At 39.0% G+C, this 11,599-nt stretch overlaps 1 protein-coding gene across 1 annotated transcript; it reads right to left on the bottom strand.

The window, feature by feature from the left end:
- Positions 1–3,048: 3,048 nt before the first annotated feature.
- On the bottom strand, positions 3,049–10,587 carry cd68 (CD68 molecule). Its single transcript, XM_061237163.1, has 6 exons — positions 10,432–10,587; positions 7,349–7,872; positions 7,026–7,145; positions 5,779–5,848; positions 5,010–5,180; positions 3,049–4,664 (listed from the first exon to the last, which is right to left on the bottom strand). The coding sequence occupies exons 1-6, from the start codon at positions 10,475–10,477 to the stop codon at positions 4,525–4,527; spliced, it is 1,071 nt and encodes a 356-aa protein (XP_061093147.1). The 5' UTR covers positions 10,478–10,587; the 3' UTR covers positions 3,049–4,524.
- Positions 10,588–11,599: the final 1,012 nt, after the last annotated feature.

The following is an 11,599-nucleotide window of genomic DNA, read 5'->3' as shown; positions in this document are numbered from 1 at the left end:
TAGTTGGAGGAATAAGTTGCTATACCTGTTCGTAGAGTCCTCGCTACAAGAATGTCAAAGCAGGCTACAGATACACTGAACCTCCATCTTCCTTGGCTATCCTGATGATTGCATTAGGTTGTTGAGGATTACCTTGTGTACAGTTTTGCACTTTATTATAAACCATCAGCCATTGGTGGAACCTCGATTGTGAGAGCCAAAGAAGTGGAAATTGGCATTCAGTGCCAATACATGAGGTGACTCAAGCTGGGTCTTGGTCATTGTGGTGTTTGTGCAATCCTAAAAAGTAGACTGATCTTGTAATACTTTCTGGTATATTTAAAAAGGGATTCCTAATGTGAGCAGCAATGTCCTTAAGCCGACCTGGATCCCCTTTACCTCCACCACATCTGCTGAAGAGTCTGAGTTCTCCCTCAGGCTCATGACTGGCAAGTAAAATATAATCTTCACCCCATTACTTTGTTTAGCTCTCTGCTCAGATGGTGTACTTAAATTTACAGATGACTGGCATGCTGAAAGATCCTCGAATGTATACTTCCTGGGAGATTCCATTAACCTTGAGGTCTCTGTCGTCCTGACAAATGATGTGAGACTCCGTATCTTTGTGGACAGTTGCATGGCCACCTTAGTGCCTGCCATCACTGCAGTCCCTAGATATGCTTTCATTGACAATCATGGGTAAGTGGTTTCTCTCCCCCCCCCTAAATGGCTGTTATAACTGACATTTTATTGACAAAGAAATCCCTTTTACCTGTCATTACCTGTCACCTGAAGGCAATGGCTGCCTTTCAGAACATGGACTCTGAGAGTAAAAGGTGAGTTGCGGTGGGGAAGTTGAGGTGTGATCACTTTAAGTTGAGAGTTTTCACTTCCTGCTCTGTGGGTAGGGTGACCTATAATGTAGCGGTTAAGGTACATGTAGCCACAATAAGACCCGCACAGCCATTGGGCCCTGGAGCAAGGCCTTTAACCCTGCATTGGTCCAGGGGAGGATTGTCTCCTGTTTAGTTTAAACAACTGTACGTCATCTGCCAAATGCCTTTAATTTAATGTAATGTAGGTGGAGGTCTGTGGATGGGGAAGACTGTGTGTGGCTGTTGAGACTCCAGTTGTGGCAGGAAGATGAGTGGCCCAGTCACCGGGGAACAGGGTAAGACTGGCTTTCTAACTTGCAGTGCACAATGCTTTCAATGGCTGTAATGGGCTCATCAACTGTCTTTGTCCAGAGGGATGGCCCTGTAATGGATACTGAGACAAAAGCAACACTCCAACCATTCAGGTAATCCATGAGAAGGACCCATGAGAAGACATTACATCTCCACTGTACCAATTGCTCCCTTCTCACTCTTACCTCTAACCCTTAAGTTGAAGGAATAGTATGCGTGGTGGTTGCTGTGGGACTGGCTGTTCTACTGTACAGGAGATGACGTTGCTCTATATATTGACATGCCATTTGTTGGGCTAATAAAACATGCATGAATTAACCTGTTCATTCCTTGAACTCCATTGTGCCTGTGGCTGGACTAGTAAAATGTTACATTTAATTTAGTTGATACTAGTTTGCTGGGTCTCATGTTTAACCTGAGGATTGTTACCTCTTAACATGACTAAATTTAATGTTTGCTGTTGTATCTTAATGTGGCTTGGGTTTGAGCTTTGAAAGCAGATCAAGTCATCTGTACTGCACACTAGTGACACACTTTAGAATAAACATTACACCAGGGCTGATGACTGAAGGTTTTCCACCTCCCCTTTACCTAGGAGTCTGGCCAATCAGTAGTGCTAATTGTTCAGTTAAATACCCAGGAGACGGGGGAGATTTAGATTCAAGGGCAAGATTTGATCTCTGTACTACACTCACTACAGTTCTAGATGGCGTCAAACTCAATGCCACAGAGGGCTGTGTATGAAGGTTTTGTTGTGCATGCAATAAAGAACAAAAGGCCATATTGCAAACAATTACATAAAATAAGGCAACATAACTGACCAAATTAAGTACTAATGTGAATCAATTAGGTTACGGAACACATTTTCTTAGTACTTCAATACTTCCTACATTATTTACCACATGGTAAGTTTTCATGGCCAGATGTCCACACTTTCACCAGTTAGGAACCTGTTGATTTACCTCAGTCTTTAATTTGTTCAGTTACTATATTTATGCTATTGTTTGCAACATAGCACAATGTGAATATTGGACTTTTATTCATTACAAGCATAGCTATTTCTGATGTGGTTTAAGAAGGTAAATAATCCCTCTAAATATGACAAGTACCTAATTTAGAAAAATTAACAGCTTGTTACAATTCAGGGATGAAAAGCAGCATACACAGGGGGCCCCCACAACCAACTTTGAGAACCACTGGTTTATACAACACTAATTATACATTCCACCTTATATACATTATGTGCAAACCTACAGCCTTAATTCAAGTTATGAAACAAATTCTATAATCAAGATCTGAGGCTGGAATTGAACACTCAGTTTGACACCATCGCTTTAAAACCAAACTAATTCTGTACTTTGTGTGAATCTTACCCTGAAAGCAACCATAGGTTATTTTGGTGTATGCGTTTCACAGCAGCAGGAGCTCTTTGTTGACTTTAAAAATATTTGAGTACCATTCTGCGTTACATTCCAGACGACAAGGCCCTCCCTTGAACTAGAACAGCTATTTGAAATTCACAATGTGCCATTAAATGTAATGGTAGTCATTTCGTAGTTTGGGTGGCAAGGGTGTACCATGGGGCCCTCCCTCATTCGGTTTTAGAAGAACAATCCATTCCAAAGAAAATATGTTATAACCCAGTGCCAAAAGACATGATCAGAAAAACATCCATGAAGACACCATCTTCACAATTATCTACATCAGTGCTTCTCAACTTCATGTCCTGCAGGCCACAGTGTCTGCAGGTATTTGCTCCTACCTTGCGATCCATTGCCCGCAAGACATGGAGTTGAGTAGGGCTGATATACAAGTATATTGAAGTACTTACTCAAATATAAACTGCCAAGCTTGATCTTGCTGCCAAATAAAAATAACTGGACAAAGAAAAGGTTTATTTTTATTGTTAGCACATATTTAAAACTTTTACAGCAATCCCACTGGAAACTGATATATTCCGTGAATAAATATGGCCCATGGGTACCCCAAGAAGTAAAAAAAACAAACAAGAAAACCCCTGAAAAACTGAAATAGCTAATGCATTCCCTTGCATCTATCCATTGAGGTGAAGATTCTTCCCTTTCACAATCCTTTAAATCCCAAATTATCTACATTTCCTTTCTATTCATCAAGTTGACTATTGCACATGCCTGTGTTCATGTACAATAGAATGTGGTATCCCTTCAAATCAGGTTCATTCAGTAGAATAATTATGGCTTATGCTATTATGAGCATCCCCAGCACCCAGGCATTTTGCTAAACATGATCAGAGGGCCAAAGCCCCCAAATTACTGGATTTAATACGAGGATCCCTCAGAAATTAAAGCTGAAGCCATGGATAATGGAAACAGGAAATCACTAGTGTGACAGAATGGACAAATCAACATCATCAAAGGATAAATCTCAATCTATATATGCAAAATATCTATCCATTCCTGGCACTGAAAACAGTAAGTCTTTCTTGTACTCATTTTCCATCACATAATATGCATCTATTGGCAATTCAAATGAGGAGTCAAGCTAAAATTATGAAGAATTTCAGTGATATAGAATATTGCACAAGGCCTTTACATTCACCCTTCTGACAAGCTGACAAACAGAAGGTATTTAAGAACCACAGATCAGTAATTTTTATTATCAGCTTTGCTCATGGGGATCGTGTTTCTCACAAGTTGTATCCAGTTTGTAAGAACAACTGTAAGACTCTTCGACACTATAATTAACTATAATAACACTATATGAACATTAAAATTTTGCACTGCTTCCATTACCTTATTCAAATATGATTCAAAGCGCAACAAGAAACAGAAACAAATTCCCCCCATTATGTTTACAAACAGAAATCAAAAAGAAATCAGTAATGGGAGTACCGTGGAAACCAGTTTGTGATTGTAGATACTGAATGATTACAAATGGAAACAGTGGAAACTATATGCATCAGCTTCGACATTAACAGAAGTACTGATGTAGTGGTGGAGCACAAACTTGAGACAGCAAGGCTGGAGGGCTTATTGAGGAACACATACATACTTGAATTTTGTTCCCTCCCAGACTTTTGTAACATTTATTATTATTATTTTTTTTAAACGGTAACCCCCTCCATGGTCTTTCATGTGTAAAAGTAAACTTTCAATTGAGCGGTGTCCTTTTCTCTACCATCTGTGGCACTAAAAGTACCAGCAGAACTGAAACTCAGTGTAAGAGGATATTAGGGGAGAAAGATTAAATATCCTCTGTCACTTTATTTACATAGCAGGTATTCAACGTAGAATACAAAAAGACCAATAAACTTGCCACTGCAATGTGTTATACCTCAACCCCTCCTTAAATCTCATTAGGCTCTGGTGGATTTTGGTTCTTAGAGAGCCTGGTAGCCATCATTCCTCTTCCTTCTGCCAATGATGTAGGCCACAACGACGATGACAATGAGAATAAGCAGGACAATGCCCACAGCTATCGCCACACGGTAGTCCTGTTTGTCAGCAGGGCATGGGTTGGCTGTTTGGAGAGAAGACGTTGTCAGAGATGATATGAATGAGGTGATGAATACCATTCGTGCTGCTTAAATGTCAGAATCAGTTGAATCCTCTCCCATATAAACCCCAAACCATGTAAATTAGCAAACAAAGAATTTAGCACAAATAATTTAGAACCAATTATTCAAAAATACAGTGAAGTTCAACGGCCAGATTTTTAAAACTTCAAGCTCATATTTTATCTTTACAAATGTTTTATTGCCAATTTGGGCAACAAGTTATTTTAAAAAATAACATTACCAAAGACCATTTCAAGTTCGATGGATACATGTATTATATGTATGTAATGTATCAGGCAGACACATACGGGGGCCAAAATCTTTGGTGGTGTTGAAGGCCTCCATCCTGCCTTTGGTCATTTCCAAATGGATGCCTTTTCCTAAGTACAGCGACTGGTTCCGGCAGGAGTAGGATTGACCAATCGCTGCAGAGAAGAGCTTCACCGAACTGTTGCTGGCTGCATACCTGGTTTTAGGATCTATAAATCAAGACAGAAAAATATCTTGACAGCACTGCTTTAAAAAAATATATGCCTCCTATCTGATATTTGCTCAGGAATTTAATCTGTGAATGTGTTTGGTTTGGGAGGATGTGTACTTGTGATTGTTGTTAAAGTTGTTGGGGAGACACTGAATTCCAGAGTGGGGAATGTTATTTGTTGTTTAAACTATTAGTACCTTGACATGCCTGTGCAAATTACTTCTGTGTGAACAAATACCAACCGAATGTCCCCATAATGCATAATACAAGTTATACAGTATAAAGTAACTGTTCCAGTCATTATTAAACACACTACAATTCAACCATTCAATGCTTGGTTTAAAATATTATTTTGTTGTACATTCGGTAAAGTTTTGTAAATTAAAAGCATTGTCGCTTAAAAAGACATGCTAACCTACAATTGATGTGCAAGCTAAAGTAAGTTCACATTGATTCAGAATCGACTGTCTTCTGTTAATATTTTGCCACCTTGCACATCTGCCAGAAACACAGGATCTATGCAAATATACCCTGTGAACATGGCAGAGCCCATTTCATTTCAGGCACCAACAGCAGTCAGTGTCATCGGTCTGTACCTGCACGGTCAAAGGGGTAGGTAAGTTCCACAGCAACCGAGCTAACGTAGACCAATTTCTCAGTGTCATTCTGAAAGAGATAAGGAATAAAATAACTATTACCATCATTCCTAGAAATATAAAAACAACAGACATACACACACAGACATACACACACACACACACTTAAAAATTAATGCACGTGTGTGTGAATTACTGCCAGTTCATGCAAGAACGAACAGATTTGTTCTTAAATTGCTTAAATCTCTTAAAAGGAGTTATTCAAGATAACTCTGTGATTTTTTTTTTAGGTAGGAACAACATTTACGAGTGGTCCTAACCTGTTGTACGAGTCATGTAAACGAGAGCCTTTGCAGATCAATAATGAATCAAGATTCAACAACTGCATTGCTTAAATCACATCAAATGTTTTCAGAAACATACACTTTAGTAGACTGTAAAGGAGAAAAAAACCTAATAATACATTTTGTTGTTTTGCCAAAAACAAAGTCTACAGTAGAACCAGTCTACCCGATCAGGTATCAGCCATCCCTTGTACCTGGTAAACCCATTGGCCATCCAGCCGATGGACCCCACCTACAGTACCATATATACTGTGTTATGTCTTAATTTAGGACAGATGTCTGAAGTGCGTTTGCTGAATCTAACACACTCGTATGAGCCCTTCGTTTGAAAAAAATGTAATTTCAGAAATGCATGATAAAAATACAAAATAATTATTGCATGAGGCCCAAAGATGCCACGACTGTTGAGAATTTGTTGAGAATCATGATTCAATGACACCTGGACTACTTCAGCTGGCTCATGGTCATTTTAAGATTCTGAGTTTTGTGCTCTGCAGTTTACAAAAATAGGCCTCTTGAGTTACAACTTCCCCTTTAATTGCCAGGTTCCTATTTTTAACAAATCTACTGTTTTAACTTCAGCCTGATCAACAGAACAGTGTTGACCTCACACCACAGTTTATATTAATATAGGTGCATAATGTCAATATTTTGCCTGCGGTTATTTGTAGTAAGCTTTATTTTATTTGTACCCCATTCTCAGCAGTCCACAGTATTCTCTATATGCAGGAAACAAATATATTTTAGTCTCACACAGTATCCAAAGCCTCAGCCAAATACCACATTGATAAGGTGAATATTTGACGATTTGCAAAAAGAAAACAAGTGGAGATGACAACAGGAGTAAAATGTATCTGGGTACGCTTAAGCATAAACATATATTTAAAATCTCTTAACACTTACCTTCTCAAACCGGAAGTCAATAAACCCTTCTTTGAAGGTGAGGTTGAAGTTCACACTAGAGTTTCCACAGTTGCCCTGAACAGTAGTGGTTCTTGGCTGGACAATGTAGATCCCTTCAGACTGGCAAAATTCAAGAGAAGAGTTTAACACACACCTCAGTGGAGTGAAGCACTTGCAGCCAATTTATATTTATTTGTAGGTATATTTACCGACACAACATAGGTATTCCCTGATGTCTGTATCAAGAACAACTAAAAACGGTCACCTTGTATTAACTAATACCCAGCTCCCAAAAATGTAAGACAAGCATTTCTGAAGCTCACCTTGCTGTTGCTGTCATACTCTACTTTGATCTGCAGTTCCATAGAGAGCAATGCACACTTCAGAGTATACTCCCCTCCTGTCAGGTTGGCCTTGGATGTAGGTGTAGGCGGTGTTGGTGTTTCAGGGGTGGTCGTATTGGGATGAGTTGTGGTCGTACTGGGATGAGTTGTGGTCACATTGGGATGAGTTGTGGTCACATTGGGATGAGCTGTGGTCACATTGGGATGAGCTGTGGTCACATTGGGATGAGCTGTGGTCACATTGGGATGAGCTGTGGTCACATTGGGATGAGCTGTGGTCACATTGGGATGAGCTGTGGTCACATTGGGATGAGCTGTGGTCACATTGGGATGAGCTGTGGTCACATTGGGATGAGCTGTGGTCACATTGGGATGAGCTGTGGTCACATTGGGATGAGCTGTGGTCACATTGGGATGAGCTGTGGTCGCACCAAATTGTTGAGCAGGGGATAAACTGGCAGATGGGTCGGATTCCTTCTCATTATCCTTTGAAACGGCAACAGCTTTAAAGAAAAAAGACAATCCTTAGAAAAACATGTGCAACACAGCATCTATAACTCCTCAATGAAAAAAAAAAAGGCTGTGAAAAAAACCTGAAAAACCTGTCTACAGGATGGCACAATGTCACCCCAACAATTTTCCATTTGACTTTACCCTCCAGTTTCCCATTAATCTTTATTTCACTTAAATTATGTTTAAATCTAACCTGTCTGTATGTGCTCAGTAAGCACTTTATTGGGCATTTTAGGCTTATTTTTTAGACTTACTGTAAGTCTTCTGCTGCCTTAGCCTATCCACTTAAGAGGTTTGATGCGTTGTGTGTTCGGAGATGCTCTTCTGCATACCACTGTTGTAATGTGTGGTTATTTGCATTACTGTTACCTTCCTGTCAGCTTTGACCAGTCTGGCCCCTTCTCCTCTAACCTCACTCATTAACCTGTTTCCGCCCACAGAACTGCGGCTCACTGGATGTTTTTTGTTTTTCGCACCATTCTCTGCAAATCCTAGAGACTGTTGTGTGTGAAAATCCCAGGACATCAGCCGTTTCTGAGATACTCAAACCACCCTGTTTGGCACCAGTAATCATTCCACGGTCACTAAGATCACATTTCTTCCCCATTCTGTCATTTGGTCTGAAAAACAGCTGAACCTTTATTTAGTTGCTGCCACATGATTGGCTGATTAAATATTTGCATTTACAAGCTGGTATACAGGTCTACCTAATAAAGTGATCACTGAGTTTATGCGTTTACTGCAATTTCTGCAGGTATGACTGGTACGCTGTGTGTGTATACAGTATGTATCTTACTTTGGAAACCACAAAGGTTTGGACTGTAAAATGAATACAGTTAATTAAATTAATTGAGAAATAAGTTATAGTAATGGCATATTATTAATGGGGGGGGGGGGACAGTATAAAGTCATGTGCTTGTTGCATAATCAGCAGTCAACATATGACTGCTGAGAGTGCATCCCAGGTCACATGTAAAAAGCCATAAAGTTCCTGGCAGTTGATGATTAATCACACATCACCAATGTTGAGAATGAGGAACTGGGTCCTAGCATTCAGCTTCAGAAAAGAAAGCTGAAAAAATTCCAGTGCATAAACAAAAACACATTCCGTTGTAAGTGCTATTGGATATGACCAAGGCAACTAGTATTATGAAGCAGCTTTGTGTTGAATTTCTGCAATGAAGCTGGTTGCTCAGGTGAGAACTTTGGGAACTACTGTAAAAAGAAATTACACAAATGCAACAAATGCAGTCCAGCTTCATATTAATTATTTTTTACTAAAATGAAGGTTACACTTTACTTAATCATCTACAGGCAATCATGTATAGGCGTATGCAATTATATTATGAATCTGCGTACTGTAAGTGTGGTCCACTTGCTATAATATAAATATTTAACAATTACAATAAGCCATAAGTGTTTGATCATGTGTAATTGCTGAGGACATTCATGAGATCTTCATAAACAACTGAAATAAAGCATGATCTCATTGAGCAGCAGTCAGCAATGGACTTAAATGGTTTTCAACTAGTTTATTAGAAGTTTATTCGTGCCATCAATTACTACGTGAAAAAGTTGGTTACACCCAATTACATATCTCTGGTATGTAGGACAAACGACGATCTTGGCATGGTTGTACTAATTACATTTTTGCCATTATGATAATGGTAAAAACATACAATAAAAAAAGAAAACATACAATTTGATCTCACTTCCCCATTTTTACGCACTCGGAAACTGACACAAAAAGCGCGGTGCACAGACCAGTTTGAGTTGCCTGCAAAGGAAACTACCACGGCGATAGCAGTTTTTGACAGATATGATCAATGATTCAATCCTCACGCTTAACACTTAAACATTTTGTCCAGTTCTGTAGTTGTGGCAAGAAAATGTGTCTCAGAAACTTTATTCAGCTGTTCTTCACGGAAAACTGGAAATCGAAACTCAGACACTCTCGTGATCAACCTCGACACTCCCTTTTAAATAATCACATGATATAATTGCTTAATAAAGTATCCGCTTTTATTACTCAAAACCAATAGTTCTATATGGAAGAATAGCTGGCATCTGTCCGGTTCATATGGAATTAGCCTTTACTGCTTAATTGCTACAACACATATAAACAGCGACTCCATGATTATCGTTTTTTAAACACAGTACCGATTCAATTCTACTGCATGATTGCAGTTAAACTAAACCTTTCAAAGATCATTATAAATACAAAACATTGAGTTTTAAGCGTGGCCAAGAAAAAACAGTAAGGAAACCAAAACGGCGGTAATAGCGACTGATTTGACCGAGAAAACGCCACCCGCGATCATGCGAACAATAGCCACCTGCAATCAGATACTAGTGTCCCGAATTGTAGGTTACCCAGTTAATTCGCTGAAACACACAATACTCCAGGAGTAGTTTGAACTGTACAACGCCAACAACAGATATGTTGTGATTACGAATATTCCAAAATTGAAGGCAACCTTGGTGTACTTAATTATAGTTACAAAAAAAGTACGCTAATTTATAAAATGAAAAGGCGTTAAATAACATACCTATAGTTATGGCGCAAGCCATAAACAACATAAATCCGTTTTTCATTGCGATCGTGGATTGTTCGAAAAAACTGCGACTCTTCCCCTCACCGTCAAGCAGACAAGTGATTAGAGCGTGGGCTATCTGCTTTTTAGGCAGCGCCTGCGTTAAAACACTGAAACGAAACTAAAGAACGCACAAGGAAGTTGAGCTCGAGCACGAACGACAATGCTTAGCCGTCCATATTATATCGAAACAGATTTTGTGAAAATAGATATTTTAGGAAAATCTATAGTATAAGAAAATGTAGTATAATGTATGTTTTAAGAAATCATTACTTTTAAATCACGAACAAAAAGTATTGATGTATTTACAGACTTTGTATATGAGGTGCTGTAGCCTATTTAAGAAGATCTTAACATAATGGAATTGATGGGTCTTTACAAATATCTGTAACTGTAAACAAATCTTGATAAAATGAATCAGGTTCAAGTGCAAAATAAATCTGTTCAAAGCATTCTGTAAATGAGAGCCAGCTGTAGTCATGCTACATATAGAGAGAGATATACATCTATTGACATGTACAATGGGTTACATATCGAACAACGAATACGAGTCCCCTCTGTGTTGTTCCTCTGCCATAGCACCTTCTGAGCTGTGATCCCTTCTCTATCTGCTATCCTCTCTGCTTTCTATCTGGCCAATTGAAGCAAAACATTTAAAATACATTTTAAAACTGGCCACCTGCTTTTTAATAAATAAATACATATTTTAAATACTATTTCTGTTGTACAAGTCAGAATATGTAAATATGTCCCTCCATGCAATACCCTTCATCACAGCACAGCACAATCAGTCAGTTAGGGGATATGTTTCATTGCTCTGTAGCATGCCCCGCTGGTCAACCAGGCAGTCTGTGGGCTGTACAGCCACATAGGAACGATCCAATTAAATGAAATTTTATTTGTATAACGCTTTTTACAATACACAATTGTTGCAAAGCAGCTTTACAAAAAGCCCAGGCCTCAGATCCCCTCAGAGCAAGCCTAGGGTAGCAGTGGCAAGGAAAAACTGCCTGACTAACAGGAAGAAACCTTGAGCAATTCATAAAATCCACAATGACAATATGTTTTTTTCAGGACTCTGATATGCAGAAGCTACAGTAATGAGGATGTGTATGGAACCCAG

This window comes from Conger conger, chromosome 3 (genome assembly GCF_963514075.1).
Source record: "Conger conger chromosome 3, fConCon1.1, whole genome shotgun sequence".
In the NCBI taxonomy this organism is placed as follows: Eukaryota; Metazoa; Chordata; class Actinopteri; order Anguilliformes; family Congridae; genus Conger; species Conger conger.
Note: the sequence above shows the minus strand (reverse complement) of the source record. Positions and strands in the feature narration are given on the sequence as shown.

What these genes read in the sequence shown, in the direction of transcription:
- cd68 (XM_061237163.1), bottom strand. Translation starts at nt 10,477, where the DNA reads ATGAAAAACGGATTTATGTTGTTTATGGCTTGCGCCATAACTATAG. An exon ending in AGTATGACAGCAACAGCAAG is followed by an intron (nt 7,146 to 7,348) that starts GTGAGCTTCAGA and finishes GAATTTTGCCAG; the next exon opens with TCTGAAGGGATCTACATTGT. An exon ending in TTGACTTCCGGTTTGAGAAG is followed by an intron (nt 5,849 to 7,025) that starts GTAAGTGTTAAG and finishes TATCTCTTTCAG; the next exon opens with AATGACACTGAGAAATTGGT.